Below are 17,856 nucleotides of genomic sequence, written 5' to 3'. Positions count from 1 at the left end.
ACTCTGTGCGACCCTATGGACAGCCCACCAGGCTCCTCTGGCCACGGGATTCTCTAGGCAAGAATACTGGAGTGGGTTGCCATTTCCTTCTCCAACTCTTGACTATAAAGACATATAATCTTGATGGAAGATGGTGCCCTTGAAGCTCTTAGCTATCTATCTTTCTCCCATTGTGGGAGCTCCAATACCTGAAGAATGTCCTCTTTGCATCTGGTTTTAAATCACACACAGGTGAGCTACTGGTGAATGCTGAAATAGAATCACAAAGGGGATCGATTCTGGAAAGTTCGGGTCCTAATACTACTCAGAGGCAATGTATCTCCAACTCTAGATTTTTTGTATTATCACGAGTCCCATAGTCTATTCAACAAATACGAGTCAGAAGGAAACACAAAAATAGGAAAAATAGGAAAAATCATAATTTACATAACAGTATACTCTTTGACACCCAGTCATACATAAAATTTATTCCAAGGAATTAATAGAATGGAAAATGACAAAAGGCTCCTATATGCACCACCACCAAAAGGGATCTTTCTCAGTAAAAAGCATATATGTAATTATAAATATCTAGGAACTGCCACATATACTACTAGGAAAACCCCTACAAATATCAAACTGCCATGTTTCAATAGCCCATTAACAGAGAATGAATAGAACATTATAAAAATTTAAGCCTCACTGCATACTAGAAATACATCTAAATTCATCCATGACTCCAATAGGGTTCAAATGTGAGAGAAAAAATTACTAACTGATTAAAGGACAAATTACTACCTTTAAACCTTACGTACTATTGCTGAAAGACAGCTTACAGAATTACCTAACTTGTTTCTGAAATTAGTAGGAATCTATAATTTAAAGACATGCTTGAAGAAAGATCTTTAAAATCACAATATAGTAATAAAATCCCCGCCCCCCCCCCCCCCGAACTGAGCTGTGTCTTAGTTGTGGCACTCACAATTTTCATTGCAGCATACAGGGTTTTTTTTAGTTTTGGCATGTAGTGTCTATTTCCCTGACCAGGTATCAAACTCAGTTTCTCTGTGTTGTGGAATTCAAACTGCTGGACCACCAGGGAAGTGCCTGTGAACTCCTTTAACACTGACTCCAGAACAGATCAACTCAGTAGTTGTAGCACAGGGGCTTAGTTGCCCGGCGGCATGTGGCATCTTAGTATCCCAAATAAAGACCAAACCCACAACACCCCTGCCCCCACCACTGGAAGGTGGATTCTTTTTTTTTTTTTTTTGCAGTGTAAACTCATGTTCAACTTAACATAGGCACAGATGTGTAAACATAGTAATCTATGCAGTTATATGTATATAAGTTTAGAGTACATACATACATACAACTCTGCTGTGTCAGTTGACCTAAAAGATATTACGCCTCCCAGTAGCAATGAGCACACTAGTGCCCTGTGATTTCTAATACCACTATCCAATGAAAGGGCTCCTTGGAGCAATTCTAGTGTTGAGGAAGGAAATATGCTGGATGGATCTGGAGCATCTTACAGTGCCAGATAATAAGGAAGTGCTTAAAAACAAAGCAAAATGAAACATAACAATGATACTGATATGCCTGAAGGACATAGGAACCAACTGAAAGCACTTCCAATGGCCAAATCTGTAACAGCCTGAGCCACAAAATCAATAAAAAGTAGTATTAGATTATAAGCCAGAGTGAAATATTACTATTTGTGAGCTTATAAGAAGGCGGATTCTTAACCACAGGCTGCTGCCGCTTCTTGGTTGCTCAGTTGTGTCTGATTCTGTGTGACCCATTGGGGTGTAGCCCACCAGGCTCCTCTGTTCATGGAGATTCTCCAGACAAGAATACTGGAGTTGGTTGCCATGCCTTCCTCCAGGGGATCATCCTAATCCAGGAATTGAACCCGGGTCTCCTGCATTATAGGCAGATTCTTCACCACTGAGCCACCCAGGAAGCCCTTAACCATTGGACCACCAGGGAAGGCCCAGTCCCAGTCCCTATAAACTTTAAAACAACTCAGGACAACCCTTGCTAACCAGTGGTTTAGACTCCAAGCTTCCACTGCAGTGGGCATGGGTTTAATCCCTGCTCAGGGAATTAAGAACCCTTATGCCACATAGGATGGCCAGAAAATAAATAATTATTATTATAAATAAAAACAAAATCTTTCATGTTGAAGGTTTTCTGCAACATTATGCATGGATTGCTTTCCATCAAGTTTCTCATATTACTTACATTTCCTCTCCATGGGAGTTTTCACATGTATTAATGGCCAACTGAATTGTTTCCCTGGCTGTTTACAAAGGTTTATCTAGTAAATCCTTTTATGTTTTCATATACTACTAAGATCAGAAAAGTACTTCCCACATTTTTCACACTTTATATGATTTCTGTCTGGTGAGTACTCTGTCTTTGAATGATTGAGAGAAAAAAGGAAGATTTCCCACATTCCTGTCATTCATAGTGTTTCTATCCAGTGTGAATTCTTTCATCTATGTGAACGTAAGTGGAAGGTTTTCCCACATATTTTACATTCTTAAGGTTTTTCTCTACTATGGATTCTTTCGTGAACTTTCAAAACATTTGGAGTTCTAAAAGTTTTACCATATTGGTGACATTCATATGGTTTCTCTACAGTGTGACTACTTTCATGTATTTTAAGAGAATTGGGATTAATGATGTTCTCTCACATTCTTTATATTTATAAGGTCCACCTCTAGTGTGTGTTATCATGTGTTGCTGAAGGGTTATATTCACTGTAAAGGATTTCTCACATTTCTTACATTTATAGGGTTTTTCTCCAGTGTGGATTCTTTCATGGTTTTTAAGAGAGCAGGCACTACTCAATACTTTAGAACATGTTTTACATACATATGGTGTCTCTCCTGTGTGATGTCTTTTGTGGACCTGGAAGTCATTGAAATAATTGAAGACTTTACCACATCACTTACATTCATAGCATTTATCGCCTCTGTGAATTCTTTCATGTATTCGGACACTTTTAGGACATTTAAAGGTTTTTCCACATTGTTTACACTGATAGGGCTTCTCTCCATTGTGAATGCTTTCATGCATTCAAAGATGACTGGGATAAAAAAATGCTTTCTCACATTTCTGACATTTATATGGTAAATATCCAGAGTGTGTTACCATGTTTTCAAAAAGCTGAATATCACAGGAAGCTTTTCCCACATTCTTTACATTCATACGGTTTCTCTCCAGTGTGACTCCTTTCATGTATTCAAAGAAAACTGGGATAAAGAAATGCTTTCTCACATTTCTGACATTTATAAGGTAGATCTCCAGTGTGTGTTACCATGGATTTTTGAAGTTATATGCCAAGTGAAGGTTTTCCCACATTCTTTACATTCATAGGGTTTCTCACCTATATGCATTCTTTTGTGTTGTTGGAAGGATTTTTGATATCAAAAGACTTTTCCACACTGTTCACATTCATCGGGTTTCTCTCCAGTGTGACTCTTTCATGTATTTTAAGAAAACTGCGATCAATGAAAACTCTTTTACATTCTTTACATTTATAAGGTCCATCTCCAGTATGTGTGTTATCATGTGTTGCTTAAGGGTTTTTTTCAATGTGAAGGCTTTCCCACATTCCTACACTTGTAGGGTTTTATTCCAGTGTGAATTCTTTCATGATCTCTAAGAGACCAGGCATTACTGAATACTTTAAAACATGTTTTACATACATACGCTGTCTCTCCTGTGTGATGTCTTTTCTGTCCCTGGAAGGATCTGAAATGTTTGAAGCCTTTACCACACTGTTTACATTCATAGGGTTTCTCTCCTCTTGAATTCTTTCAGGTATTTCAACAGTTTCAAGACTTTCAAAGCTTTTTCTATTTTGTTTACATTGATAGGGTTTATCTCCCTTATGAGTGCTTTCATGCATCTGAAGATAACTGGAATAAATGAATACTTTCTCACATATCTGACATTCATAGGTTTTCTCCCCTGCGTGTCTCCTTTCATGTGTTTTAAGAGAACTAGGATGAATGAATGCTAACCCACATTCTTGACATTTATATACCTTCTCATGGTACTTTTGATGCTCTCCTGGTCTGTTTTCAGCATGATATTTCATGTATCTAGTAAGGGATGAATAATACATGAAGACTTTCCCACATGCTCTGCATTCCCATGGTTTTAAATCAAGAGTTCTCTTTACATTGGGAGTTAGAAAAGTTTGATGCTTTCTCCACAGGAATTAATATCTTTCTTTTCAGAGATTCTATCATAGGACTTCTGTAAATCATGAGAAAACATTGTTAATTATTTCTTTATTATTCTCCATTTACTGAATTTATAGGAATAGTGAAATTTTCTATCTTGTGTGAATTGGTACAAGTTGAATATACTGAATGCTGTACAATGGAAATTCAACCAACCTTTCAATTAAAAAGTGATAATCAAATATAGGCTTTATGAATACTGATTGCACATGAACTATATTGCAAACACTGAATATTACTATTACCTTTAAGAAAACATTTTTGGTAGATATTTTCAAAAAATAACTATATTTGAAAATGGGACTATTTGTTTTGTTTGCCTCTTTTAAAATTTTCACAGTAGACCACAATTCTCATATGAGAAATGCTTTTAATTTTGAGTATGACTCACCTTAATTTACTCCCCTGGTTTCTGGACTGACTTTCAATGCCATGATGTTTCCATTCTGCTTCTGAAATGCAAACCCAGAATAATGATCCCAAAGAATTAGAAATTACAGAACAATTACTGAATTTTAGGTCCATGATGAGCTCTGACACAGGCCAGTTTCTGTTTCTTTCTTGTTTTATTTTTATTTTCCTCCATGCTGTGCAGTTTGTTGGATATTAATTCCCTGACCAGGTACTGAAGCTGAGGAATGGTACTGAAAGCTCCGAGTCCTAACCACTGAACCATTGAGAATGCCCTTCCCCCCACCCCCACATTCTTAACCAGTGTCCTTCCTTTCCACATTCTACATCTCTGAACAGCACAGACAGGTAAAAAACACTTGTTCTCTGACGAATGGAGGTAATTTCTTCATTCTTACCTACTGAGACAATGTTTCTGAAGTCTTCCAACATCACATCTCTGTAGTTTCTTCTGTGAGGAATCTAGTGAAACCCACTCCTCCCAGGTGAAGTTCACAGCCACATCCTCAAAGACCAGTGAATCCTAAAACACGCAAAATGTGTGCCAAATAAGATGCCTGAGACTGACAGCACAGACAATCACACATCACTAGTAGGAATATTATATATGATTCTGTTGACAATTTGGGACCTTATGTGACCAGGTGGCTCACTGGTAAAGAATTTGCCTGCCAATGCAGGAGACGGGGGTTCAATCCCTGGATCAGGAAAATCCTCTGGGGGAGGCAATGGCAATCTACTCCAGTGTCCTTGCCTGAAAAAAATCCCATGGACAGAGGAGTCTGGTGGGGTACAGTCCATGGGGTCGCAAAGAACCAGATATGACTGAGCACACACATTCTATGACTTGATCATGAGAATCTTACTCTCCACACTTCCTCTCTAAGGTAATAGTATCATGAAGAAACAAAAATTATTTATACATCATTTCTGTGGTCACAGTATTACTTATAGCACAGTCATGGCAGAGCCCCAAGAATGTAGGGAAATAACAAGAATGTTTTACAAATGAAACAAATACCATTTGAGGAACATCCAGTTCTTGTCAAAAAAAATTCTTTCATCTTCTTCCTTATGATTCACAATTTGCAGTATACTGTAAGGCAGAGAATTGAGATTGAATGAGGTTTCAATGAACAGACACACAGTGAAGAACTGGAAACTTTCTCCTACTCCTATCCTCTAACATCAGAGGCTGGGTGACCTGTAGAAATCAAACTTTTAACAAAACTCAGAAAGCCCCACAGTCCCAAGGTTCTTCTGTCTTCTAGAAGAAACCACATGCAGTTCCCTGAATATACATATTCTTCTTCAAGAGCACTGCCTTTCAGTTGTGTAATAATTACCACAGATTCTGCTTTTTTTTCTCTCTGTATATGTAATTAGATGCAGTTAGAAAATTAATTCAAACTTAGACCTTAGACTGAGGAAGAGGCAATAATATTTTAGACCACAAAATTCCTATACTCGGGTGACTTGGGGCTGCTTTCAGCCAAATTTTAGAAGACACTGTGCAATTACGTGCCACAAAAGCTCTTTCTCATCACACCCTAACAGTACACCCTGGGCCTTACTGCCCTTAAGGGACAGGTTAAGAGCACAGTTTACAAGAAAGTTCACCACGTCCATAAAACTCTGATGGTGATTCTTCCCAGATTATGAAATATGTAAGGGTTTCATCACTGGCTTCCTCCAAAAAAACATAAAGTCTCCATCCTGCAATTTCAGGAGTAAGTCTTCCAAGTAACCACTATGGCTACTGACAGGCAAAAACTTAGTCTGTGATTTATTAATCTAGAACTTGTGATTCTCGATCTCACAAGAACAAAAATACTCAAAATAAACAAATCTCCAAAACCATCAGAGCAGAACTTCAAAGGGCAAACTGGTGTCTTAAAACTGGGAAAGAGAAAAGAGAGATGTTTTAAAAACATGACTGACTAACAAACACATGAAAAGATGCTCAACATCACTCATTATCAGAGAAATACAAATGAAAACCACAATGAGGTACTATCTCATGCCAGTCAGAATGGCTGCTATCAAAAAGTCTACAAACAATAAATGCTGGAGAGCGTTCAGAGAAAAAGGAACCTTTTTTTTTTTTTTTTTTACTTTTATTTGCATTTATTTTCTGCGGCATTTATTCCCGGGCCATAAGTTTTTGTTTCTTCAGTTTCTTCTGGGATATCTTTTTCTTCTGTGCAACCTCCTCTTCTGGTTTAGGAACAATCTGTTCTTTTTCAGTAAGGATCATCTCAATGTGGCAGGGAGAGCTCATGTAGGGGTTGATCCGACCGTGAGCTCTGTAAGTCCTGCGCCTCATCTTGGGGGCTTTGTTCACTTGGATGTGCTCAATGACCAGAGAATCTACATCTAAGCCCTTAAGTTCAGCATTACTCTCTGCATTTTTGAGCATGTGTAGTAAAAATTCAGCACTCTTTTTGGGCCACCGACCCTGTGTCCAGCCCCACTGTTTGGCCTGTGCACACCTACCAACTCCACCATTGTAACAACGGAATGGCACACATTGCTTCTTTAAAGTGACATCCTTCAGATACTTGGTGGCTTTTCGGATATGCATACCCTTTATGGCCTGGGCAGTCTCATGAGTGTTCTTAAAGTGAACACGAAGATTTGAACCTCTTGATTTGCATGCTTTTGTGGGGTTCTCTGGGTCGAGTGAATAGCGCACCATTTTTAAGGGTCAGCGCGAGACACTGGCCCTCAGGAGTCGGCACCGACCACAGCCGGCTTCTAACCTCGTCACCCCCATTCTCGCCCATTGAGCCCCGTTGTGGCCTGTAGAGGCCCGGCAGCAGAGGGGCGCCGAGCCGGGGCCTCCGACACATCCCCGCGCACAGGACTGCTCCACCAGGGAGGAATCAGTAGCCGCTAGAGTCCTCCTCCTGAGGGTCTCGAAATCGGCGCCGAGAAAGCCAGGATGGCACGGATTACCAGAGGATTCATCACTAGACAAAGATGCCGAAGACACACACTCCAAAAGGAACCCTCTTACACTGTTGGTGGGAATGCAAACTAGTACAGCCACTATGGAGAACAGTGTGGAGATTCCTTAAAAACCTGGAAATAGAACTGCCATACAACCCAGCAATCCCACTCCTGGGCATACACACCAAGGAAACCAGAAATGAAAGAGACACGTGTACTCCAGTGTTCATCACAGCACTGTTTACAATAGCCAGGACATGGAAGCAACCTAGATGTCCATCTGCAGACGAATGGATAAGAAAGCTGTGGTACATATACATAATGGAATATTACTAAGCTATTAAAAAGAATGCATTTGAATCAGTTCTAATGAGGTGGATGAAACTGGAGCCTATTATACAGAGCAAAGTAAGTCAGAAAGAAAAACACCAATACAGTATATTAACGCATATATATGGAATTTAGAAAGATGGTAACAATGACCCTATATGTGAGACAGTGAAAGAGACACAGATGTAAAGAACAGACTTTTGGACTCTGTGGGAGAAGGCGAGGGTGGGATGAATTGAGAGAATAGCACTGAAACATGTATATTATCATATGTGAAATAGATCGCCAGTCCAGGTTCGATGCATGAGACAGGGTGCCCAGGGCTGGTGCACTGGGATGACCCGGAGGGATGGGATGGGGAGGGAAGTGGGAGGGAGGTTCAGGATAGGGGACACATGTACACCCATGGCTGATTCATGTCACTGGATGGCAAAAACCACCACAATATTATAAAGTAATTAGCCTCCAATTAAAATAAAAAAAAATAAAAACAAGCCTGAAATATGATGTTCTTAACTCCTGTACCAAAAACACTCTGTTTCACCAGAGTCTGACATGACAAAAAAAGATAAAAAAATCCATGAATCCTGGCATGACCTTCTTTAACAGGAAATTTCAAGTATATACAATGAAAATAAATGACAGAAAACAGAGATAGAAATACCAAATGGTCTAAAATACCTAAAGTTTTGAAATTAAAAGGAAACAACTTTCCTAGAACTTTATATTAATAGCAAGCATGTGTGCTTAGTCGCTCAGTTGTGTCCGACTCTTTGCAGCCCTATGGACTGTAGCCTGCCAGGCTCCTCTGTCCAAGGGGATTCTCCAGGCAAGAATACTGGAGTGGGTTGCCATGCCCTCCTTAAGGAGATCTTCCCAACCCAGGGATTGAACCCATGTCTCTTGCATTGCAGGCAAATTCTTTACCATCTGAGCCACCAGGGAAGCCCAAGAATACTGGAGTGTGTAGCCTATTCCTTCTCCAGGGGATCTGCGGATTCTTTACCAGCTGAGCTACCAAAGAAGCCCTAATAGCAAGCATATAAATTCCTTCCATTTTTGTCTCAGAATGGCCTTATTTTTTCTTAATTTTTAATAGCAAGTGTAATCACCCTTAAAACTTAAGAAAAAGTAAGGCCATTCTGCCATCTATGGGGTCACACAGAGTCAGACACGACTGAAGTGATGTAGCAGCTGAAACAAAAATGGAAGGAATTTGTCACTAGTATACCAACTTTGAAAGACCCGTTAAAAAATTCACCAGTAAGTAGTGACCCACATGAGAAAAGAATCTAAAGAGAAGTGTACATGTATAACTTACTCACTTTGCTGTGTACACTTGAAACTAACATAACACTGTAAATCAACTGTACTCCAATTGTTTTTGTTATTTTTGTTGTTCAGTCACCAAGATGTGTCCAACTCTTTGCAACCCCATGAACTGCAGCATGCCAGACTTCTCTTAACAGTACAGCCTTGACATACTCCTTTCCAATTTTGAACCAGTCCATTGTTCCATGTCTGATTCTAATTGTGGCTTCTTGTCCTGCATACAGGTTTCTCACAAGATAGGTAAGGTGGTCTGGTATTCCTATCTCTTTAAGAATTTTTCAGTTTGCTATGATCCATACAGTCAAATGCTTTCATGTAGTTAATGAAGTAGAAGTAGATATTTTTTGAATTTCCCATACTTTTTCTATGATCCAATGCATGTTGTCAATTTGATCTCTGGTCCAAAAATCCTACTTGTACATCTGGAAGAGTTCTTGGTTCAGGTACTGTTGAAGCCTAGCTTGAAGGATTTGGAGCAGTACCTTGCTAGCATATGAAATGAGTGCAACTATACAGTAGATTGAACATTCTTTGGCATTGCCTTTCTTTGGAATTGGAATGAAAACTGACCTTTTCCAGTCCTGTGGCCCCTGCTGAATTTTCCAAATTTGCAGGCATACTGAGTGCAGCACTTTAACAGCATCATTTTTAAGGATTTGAAATAGTTCAGCTGGAATTCCATTACCTCCACTAGCTTTGTAGGAATGAAAAGTGGTGTGTCCACTTTAGAAAGCAGTGTGACTATTCCCCAACCAACTAGACTTGCCATATGATGCAGCAATCTTACTCCTGGGTATGTATCGAGAGAGAACTCTAATTTGAAATGATACAGGCACCCAGTGTTCTAGTAGCACTGTTTACAAGAGCCGAGACATGGAAACAACCTACATGTCCATCAACAAATAAATGGAAAAAGATGTAGTACAGATATACAATGGAATATTACTCAGCCATAAAAATTGAAATAATGCCATTTGCATTATTTCAGCAAAATAGATAGACCTACAACTATTCATACTAAGTGAGGTAAGTTACACTGAGAAAGACAAATACTGTATGGTCACTGACTTACATGTGGTATCTCAAATATATTACAAATAAACTTATTTTCAAAACAGAAACAGACTCACAAAGATATGAATAAATGACTGGTATTCAAAATAGCCAAGAACTATTAAAACCCAACAGTAGGAAGACAATCCAATTAACAATGGGCAAAAGATCTCAAAGAACCATTGACCAAAAATGATAGGCAGAGGGAAACTGGAAATATGAAAACATGCTCAACATCAAATGTCAATGGGAAATTGCAAAGAAAACAAAGAGCTAACACCATACAATTATTTAAAGACTAAAAAGCAAAACACTCAGAACACCATATAGAGGTGAAGATCATCTTCATTCACTGCTGCTGCTGTTGTTGTCCGGACACTGGGTCCTGTCTGACTCTTCATGACCTCATGGACTGTAGTCCACCAGGCTATAGCCCCCCAGGTCGGTAGGCGTCCATCCAATATGCTATTAGGGAAGAGAAGAGAAATAGGTCCAGAAAGAATGAAGAGGCCGGGTCAGAGCAGAAATGATGCCCAATTGTGGATGTGTCTGGTGGTAAACATAAAGTCTGATGCTGTAAAGAACAATGTTGCATGGGAACCTAGATTGTTAGGTAAATTGGACAAGGTTAGGTAGGAGATGGCAAGAGTCAACATCGATGTTTTAGGAATCAGCGAACTAAAATGGATGGGAATGGGTAAATTTAATTCAGATGACCATTATATGTACTACTGTGGGCAAGAATCACTTAGAAGAAATGGATTGGCCCTTATAGTTAACAAGAGTCCGAAATGCAGTACTTGGGTGCAGACTCAAAAATGGCAGAATGATCTCAGTTCATTTCCAAGGCAAAACATTCAACATCATAGTAATTCAAGTCTATGCTCTAACTGTTAACACTGAAGAAGCTGAAGTTGAGCAGTTCTATAAAGACCTATGAGACCTTCTGGAACTAACACCCAAAAAAGATGTACTTTCATCAGGGTGGACTGGAATATGAAAGTAGGAAGTCAAGAGATACCTGGAGCAAGTTTGGCCTTGGAGTACAAAATGAAGCTGGGCAAAGGCTACAGGTCATAGCAAACACCTTCTTCCAACAACACAAGAGACGACCCTACACATGACATCACTGGATGATCAATACTGAAATCAGCTTGATTATATTCCTTGCAGCCAAAGATGGAGAAGCTCTACACAGACAGCAAAAACAAGACCTGGAGCTGACTGTGGCTCAGATCATGAACTCCTCATTGCCAAATTCAGGCTTAAATTCAAGAAAGTAGAGAAAACCACTAGACCATTCAGGTATGACCTAAATCAAATTCCTTATTCCACCATCCAGTGGAGGTGACCAACAGATTCAAGAGATTAGATCTGGTAGACAGAGTGTCTGAAGAACTATGGACAGAGGTGGTGACCAAAAGCAACCCCAGTAAAGAGAAATTCAAGAAGGCAAAATGGTTGTCTGCGGAGGCCTTACAAATAGCTAAGAAAAGAAAAGAAAAGTGAAAGGCAAAGGAGAAAGGGAAAGATGTACCCAACTGAATGCAGTTTCAGAGAATAGCAAGGAGAGATAAGAAAGCCTTCTTAAGTGAACAATGCAAAGAAATAGAGGAAAACAATAGAATGGGAAAGACTAGAGGTTTCTTCAATGACCTTGGAGATACCAAAGGACATTTTATGCAAAGACGGGCACAATAAAGGACAGAAATGGTATGGACCTAATAGAAGCTGAAGATATTAAGAAGAGGTGGCAAGAATACACAGAACTATACAGAAAAGGTCTTAATGGCTGGAATAACCACGATGGTGTGGTCACTCACTTAGAGCCAGACATACTGGAGTGTGAAGTCAAGTGGGCCTTAGGAAGCATTCCTATGAACAAAGCTAGTGGAGGTGATGGAATTACAGTTGAGTTATTTCAAATCCTAAAAGATGATGCTGTTAGTGATGCAATCAATAGGTCAGCAAATTTGGAAAACTCAGCAGGGACCACAGGACTGGAAAAGGGTTAGTTTTCATTCCAATCCCAAAGAAAGGCAATGCCAAAGGATGTTGAAACTACCATATGATTGCCCTCATTTCATGCGCTAGCAAGTTTATGTTCAAAACCCTTCAAGCTAGGCTTCAGCAGTAGGTGAACCAAGAACTTTCAGATGTTCAAGCTGGATTTAGAAAAGGCAGAGTAACCAGAGATCAAACTGCCAACATCTGTTGGATCATAGAAAAAGCAAGGGAATTCTAGAAAAACATCTACTTCTGCTTCATTGACTATGCTAGAGCCTTTGACTGTGTGGATCACAACAAAGTGTGGAAAATTCTTCAAGAGATGGGAATAGCAGACCACCTACCAATCTCCTGAGAAACCTGTATGCAGTTCAAAAGGCAATAGTTAGAACTGGATATGAAACAAGGACTGGTTCAAAATTAGGAAAGGAGTACGTCAAGGCTGTATATTGTCACCTGCTCATTTAAATTATATGCAGAGTACATCATGAAAAGTGTTGGACTGGATGAATTACAAACTGGAATCAAGACTGCTGGGAGAAATATTATATCAACAACCTCAGATATGCAGATAATAGCACTCTAATGGCAGAAGGTGAAGAGGAACTAAAGAGCTTCTTGATGAGGGTGAAAGAGGAGGGTGAAAAGCTGGCTTAAAACTCAACAATCAAAAAACTAAGATCATGGCATCTGGTCCCATCACTTCATCGCAAATATAAGGAGAAAGAGTGGAAGCAGTGACAGACTCTATTTTCTTGGGCTCCAAAATCACTGCGGATGGTGACTACAGCCATGAAATTAAAAGATGCTTGCTCCTTAGAAGGAAAGTTATGACAAACCTAGACAGCATACTAAAAAGAAGAGACATTACTTTGCTGACAAAGGTCCATATAGTCAAAGCTGTGGTTTTTCCAGTAGTCATGTTCGGATGTGAGAGCTGGACATAAAGAAGGCTGAGCACCAAAGAACTGATGCTTTCGAATTCTGCTGGAGAAACTCTTGAGAGTCCCTTGGATGGCAAGAAAATCAAACCAGTCAATCCTAAAGAAAATCAACCCTGAATAATCATTGGATGGATTGATGCTAAAGCTGAAGCTCCAGTACTCTGGCCACCTGATGGGAAGATCAGACTCACTGGAAAAGACCCTGATGTTGCGAAACATTGAGGGCAGGAGGAAATGGGGGCAACAGAGGATGAGATGGTTGGATAGCATCATTGACTCAACAGACATGAGTTCGAGACTACTCTGGGAGATAGTAAAGGACAGGGAAGTCTGGCAAGCTGCAATCCAAGGGGTCACAAAGAGTCGAATATGACTTAGTGACTGAATAACAACAACAAATGTATATTAAGACCCAGCAGTACCACTCTGTGTTATTTGTCCAAATGAGGGCAACTCTTGTAGTCACGCAAAACTCATACAAATACTTGTATGGATTTAATTCACAACTACCATTAGTTAACAGGTAAGCAACAAACCTGACTCAAACAATCAGTGTTAAATCCATCCATAAGATCAAATACAGTTCACAGTAAAAATAAATGAAGTATCAAGCTATGAAAACACATGATGGAAAGCATAAAAGTGTATTGCTACCTGAAAGAACCCAATCTGACAAAGCTATAAACCATATGATTCCAAGTACATGAGGGCCTTCAAGTACTTCTCCCTTCCCCTAAACTCCAAGGCAGCCTTAGCCTGAAGACCCTGAAGGTGCTCTTGACCATCACTGAAATTTTAAATACACAAATCCTGTTTGACCAATTCAGGAAAATCACTCAAATCCAGTGTTTCTGTGGAAATGAAAGAAGAAAATTATAAACCATTTCTACTAGTTCTCCCAGAAAACCCCTCTTATCTATTCCCTTCAGAAAAAATGTCAATCATTATTTCCAAGGCAAGTTTATTACTACACAATTAATCATACTAGAATACTTGTCTGCAAGTCTAAATCCTGGAATACCAAAACAAGTGTCCAGAAGAACTCTTCATATTCACTCAGGGAATGAAAAGAGGTGAAACAAAAATTCCTCACAGCACAAAAATGTAATACTTCGTATTTTTTTCCTGTGAAATTCACCTCTCTTACCTCTTGGCAAATATTGTATACGGTATTTCAAGCTCTAGTAATTAAATACATCTTACAGTGATGAATAAACTTAAATAAGTGAGTAAATCTTTTGAAGGGGACTAACGTAGGAACGGGCAGGGTAGATCGTCAGGAATAAGTTAAAAAAAAAAAAAAACTCCACAAAAAGATTTCCTATGGAATATCTGTTCCCAGTAAAATATCGAGAGGATAAACGATTTCATACAACCTATTTCCAAGGGGTTATTCCCGGCTTTCCGGACAGGTTAGGTATCTACGGTTGCCCATCCCCCCCACCCACCAACCTGCGCCCCGGAAAAATGCCATCTAGGACTCCGAACAAATAGGATAAAAAATTAAAATATTGAGTTTCTTTGAAAAGCACCGCAGAGATGAACAGTTGATAGATAACTTGAATCGGAGAGGCGAAACTGATTTTGGAAATGAGGGGAGAGATCTGGGAATTTAATTATTTATGGCCAGTCCTACAAAGGGCTTCTCGGTGGCTAAGCGGTAAAGCATCCGCTTGCCAAAGCAGGCGCTGCGGATTCGATCCCAATCTCGGAATATCCCCTGGAGAAGGAAATGGCATCCCACTCCAGTATTCCTGCCTGGGAAACCCCATGGACAGAGGTGCCTGGCGGGCTGTCCATGGGGTCGCAAAGACTCAGACACAACTGAGTGACGAAATAACTGGGGTGGAAACCCCCAACTAGAATACCAACCCCCATTTAGAATAACAACTTTCTGCCTCTGTTATCTTGCTTAAACAGCTTTTGCTCACCACCTCCACTTCTGTAGTCTTGCTTGCTCATTGCATCGGCGGGAAGCTAAGTTGCCTGAGGAGGGGGTATCTGAGTTGCTTGAAAGAGAAAATCCTGAAGACCCTCAAGTCTGTGCTGAATAAAAGATACCCACAACAAAGTCCGGGCGCTCAGCCTCTGGAGGCGACTCCGCTGAGCCCGCACCTGTGCTGAATAAACCCTGTTGTTCTGCATCTTCCAGTGCCGCGTGTCTCTTTCTGGAGCCACCGTTTCTACAACACGACGACAGCAAAGAGCTACTAATGGGGGCTAAGGTCTTCGATTTGAGATTCCGCTTCCCCAAGTCTTTGGAAAACTTAGAGGAAACCAGGTGCCCGCGGCATAGAAATGACAGGCTGGGACCCCTCAACCGACACCTAATCTCACCGCTGGACCCTCTGGAACGAGTCTCGATTGTCTACCGAAAACAGTGAACGTGGTCAGGACACAATCTGGGGGAGAAGAGGGGCTGTGGGAGCAGAGCCGCCGGGAAAGGCTCTGGGGAGGAGGTTCCTGCGCGAAGTGACCAGACCGGACGCCCGGGGTCCCGGCTGCCTGGCCAACACCCCTGCTGCGAGCCAGCGGGGACTGAGGTCCTGGTGGCGCCCCAGACCCTGGGTATCCCTAGACTCCGGGGATGACCGCGGTGCTGGGTCAAAAAGTGGCTGGTTTCCGCTAGTTCCGATCAGTCCCTCTCCGGCGTCCGTAACCTGGGTCAGCAAATTCATCATTTCGAGTTCCCTCCCAAGAACTCCAACGACCAGTGCAGATCACAGGGCTACTGAACGTTGAGAGTAACCAGGTTACGGAATCAGGAAAAACACTAGACCTCCCGCTCAGAGAAAGGAAGTCCCCGCCAGGGGTTGTTGCCCCGCCCACCTGCCTCACCGGACTCCTGGTTGGACAAACTCCAATGCCCCGCCCCTCGCGCCTGAGTGACAACCTGTGGTAGGTGGGATGGGTCTTGTCCCTGCCTGGCACTTTTGCTAGGTTAAGACAATTGTTTCCTGGCCTGAGATCGACTCTGCAGCTCTGCAGTAGTTTGTTTCTTTACAGCACAGAACTTTACTTCCATCACCAGTCACATCCACCCACAACTGGGCGTTGTTTTCGCTTTGGCTCCATCTCTTCATTCTTTCTGGTGTTATTTCTCCACTCTTTTCCAGTAGCATACTTGGCACCTACCATCCTGGGGAGTTCATCTTTCAGTGTCCTATCTTTTTGCTTTTTCATACTGTTCATGGGGTTCTCAAGGTAAAAATACTCAAGTGGTTTGCCATTCCCTTCTCCAGTGGACATTTTGCTTATTTAACTTATATACAGAGTATATCACACGAAATACCAGGCTGGATGAAGCACAAGCTGGAATCAAGATTGGCAGCAGACATATCAATAACCTCAGATATGCAGATGACACCACCCTTATGGCAGAAAGTGAAGAACTAAAGAGACTCTTGATGAAAGTGAAAGAGGAGAGTGAAAAAGCTGGCTCAAAACTCAACCTTCAGAAAACTAAGATCATGACATCCAGTCCCATCACTTCATGGCAAATAGATGGGGAAACAATGGAAAAAGTGACAGACTTTATTTTTTGGGGCTCTAAAATCACTGAAGATAGTGATTGCTGCCATGAAATTAAAACATGCTTGCTCCTTGGAAGAAAAGCTACGACCAAACTAGACAGAATATTAAAAAGCAGAGATTACTTTGCCAACAAAATTCCATCTAATCAAAGCTATGGTTTTTCCAGTAGTCATGTATGGATGTGAAAGTTGGGCTATAAAGAAAGCTGAGTACCAAATAACTGATGCTTTTGAACTGTGGTGTTGGAGAAGAGTCTTGAGAGTCCCTTGGACTGCAAGATCCAACCAGTCCATCCTAAAGGAAATCAGTCCTGAATATTCATTCAAAGGACTGATGCTGAAGCTCAAACTCCAATCCTTTGGCCACCTCATGTGAAGAACTGACTCATTAGAAAGACCCTGATGCTGGGAAAGATTGAAGCCAAAGGGGACAGCAGAGGATGAGATGGCTGGATGGCATCACCAACTTGATGGACAATGAGTTTGATGAGGAAGCTCTAGGAGTTGGTGATGGACAGGGAAGCCTGGTGTGCTGCAGTCCATGCGGTTGCAAAGAATTGGACATGACTGAGCGACTGAACAGAGTTTGTTTCTTCTAAGGAATTTTTGCATTTCCTCTAACTTATCTTTTAAAATATAGTTTATTTATATCTGGCTGTGCTGGGTCTTTGTTGCTGCACAGACTTTTTTCTAGTTGCAGGGAGCAGGGGCAACTCTAGTTGTGGTGTGCGGGCTCTCCTTGCAGTGGCTTCTCTCATTGCTGAGCAAGGGCTCTAGGGTACTCAGGCTCAGTAGTTGTGGCCCATGGCCTTAGTTGCTCCAAGGCATGTAGGATTTTTCCTGACCAGGGATTGAACCCATATCTCCTGTATTGGCAGGTGAATTCTTTACCACTGAGCCACCAGAGAGGTCCTGTAATCACTTTTTTTTTAACCCTATAATTCTACTTTTTAAAAACATTTAATTGAAGGACAATTGCTTTACAGAATTTTGTTTTCTGTCAAACCTCAACATGAATCAGCCATAGGTATACATATGTCCCCACCCTCTTGA

At 40.9% G+C, this 17,856-nt stretch overlaps 1 protein-coding gene and 1 long non-coding RNA gene across 3 annotated transcripts; both read right to left on the bottom strand.

Annotated features, from left to right (window-relative positions):
• Positions 1–4,388: 4,388 nt before the first annotated feature.
• Positions 4,389–6,061, bottom strand: LOC122440481. The gene is made up of 3 exons (XR_006269113.1): positions 5,674–6,061; positions 5,051–5,175; positions 4,389–4,693 (listed from the first exon to the last, which is right to left on the bottom strand). It is a non-coding gene; the product is annotated as an uncharacterized LOC122440481 (long non-coding RNA).
• A 705-nt stretch (positions 6,062–6,766) lies between these two features.
• On the bottom strand, positions 6,767–7,649 carry LOC122440480 (60S ribosomal protein L17-like). Of its 2 annotated transcripts, XM_043466780.1 has the most exons (2): positions 7,308–7,353; positions 6,767–7,269 (listed from the first exon to the last, which is right to left on the bottom strand). In XM_043466780.1, the coding sequence occupies exon 2, from the start codon at positions 7,234–7,236 to the stop codon at positions 6,796–6,798; it is 441 nt and encodes a 146-aa protein (XP_043322715.1). In that variant the 5' UTR covers positions 7,237–7,269; positions 7,308–7,353; the 3' UTR covers positions 6,767–6,795. The 2 variants fall into 2 exon arrangements, with proteins under 2 accessions (XP_043322715.1, XP_043322714.1); XM_043466779.1 differs by having other exon boundaries at positions 6,767–7,649.
• Between the last annotated feature and the right edge of the window lie 10,207 nt (positions 7,650–17,856).

Source organism: Cervus canadensis, chromosome 4, assembly GCF_019320065.1.
Source record: "Cervus canadensis isolate Bull #8, Minnesota chromosome 4, ASM1932006v1, whole genome shotgun sequence".
Classification (NCBI taxonomy): domain Eukaryota; kingdom Metazoa; phylum Chordata; class Mammalia; order Artiodactyla; family Cervidae; genus Cervus; species Cervus canadensis.
This window is presented reverse-complemented; position numbering and strand designations above follow the sequence as displayed.

What these genes read in the sequence shown, in the direction of transcription:
- LOC122440480 (XM_043466779.1), bottom strand. Translation starts at nt 7,350, where the DNA reads ATGGTGCGCTATTCACTCGACCCAGAGAACCCCACAAAAGCATGCAAA.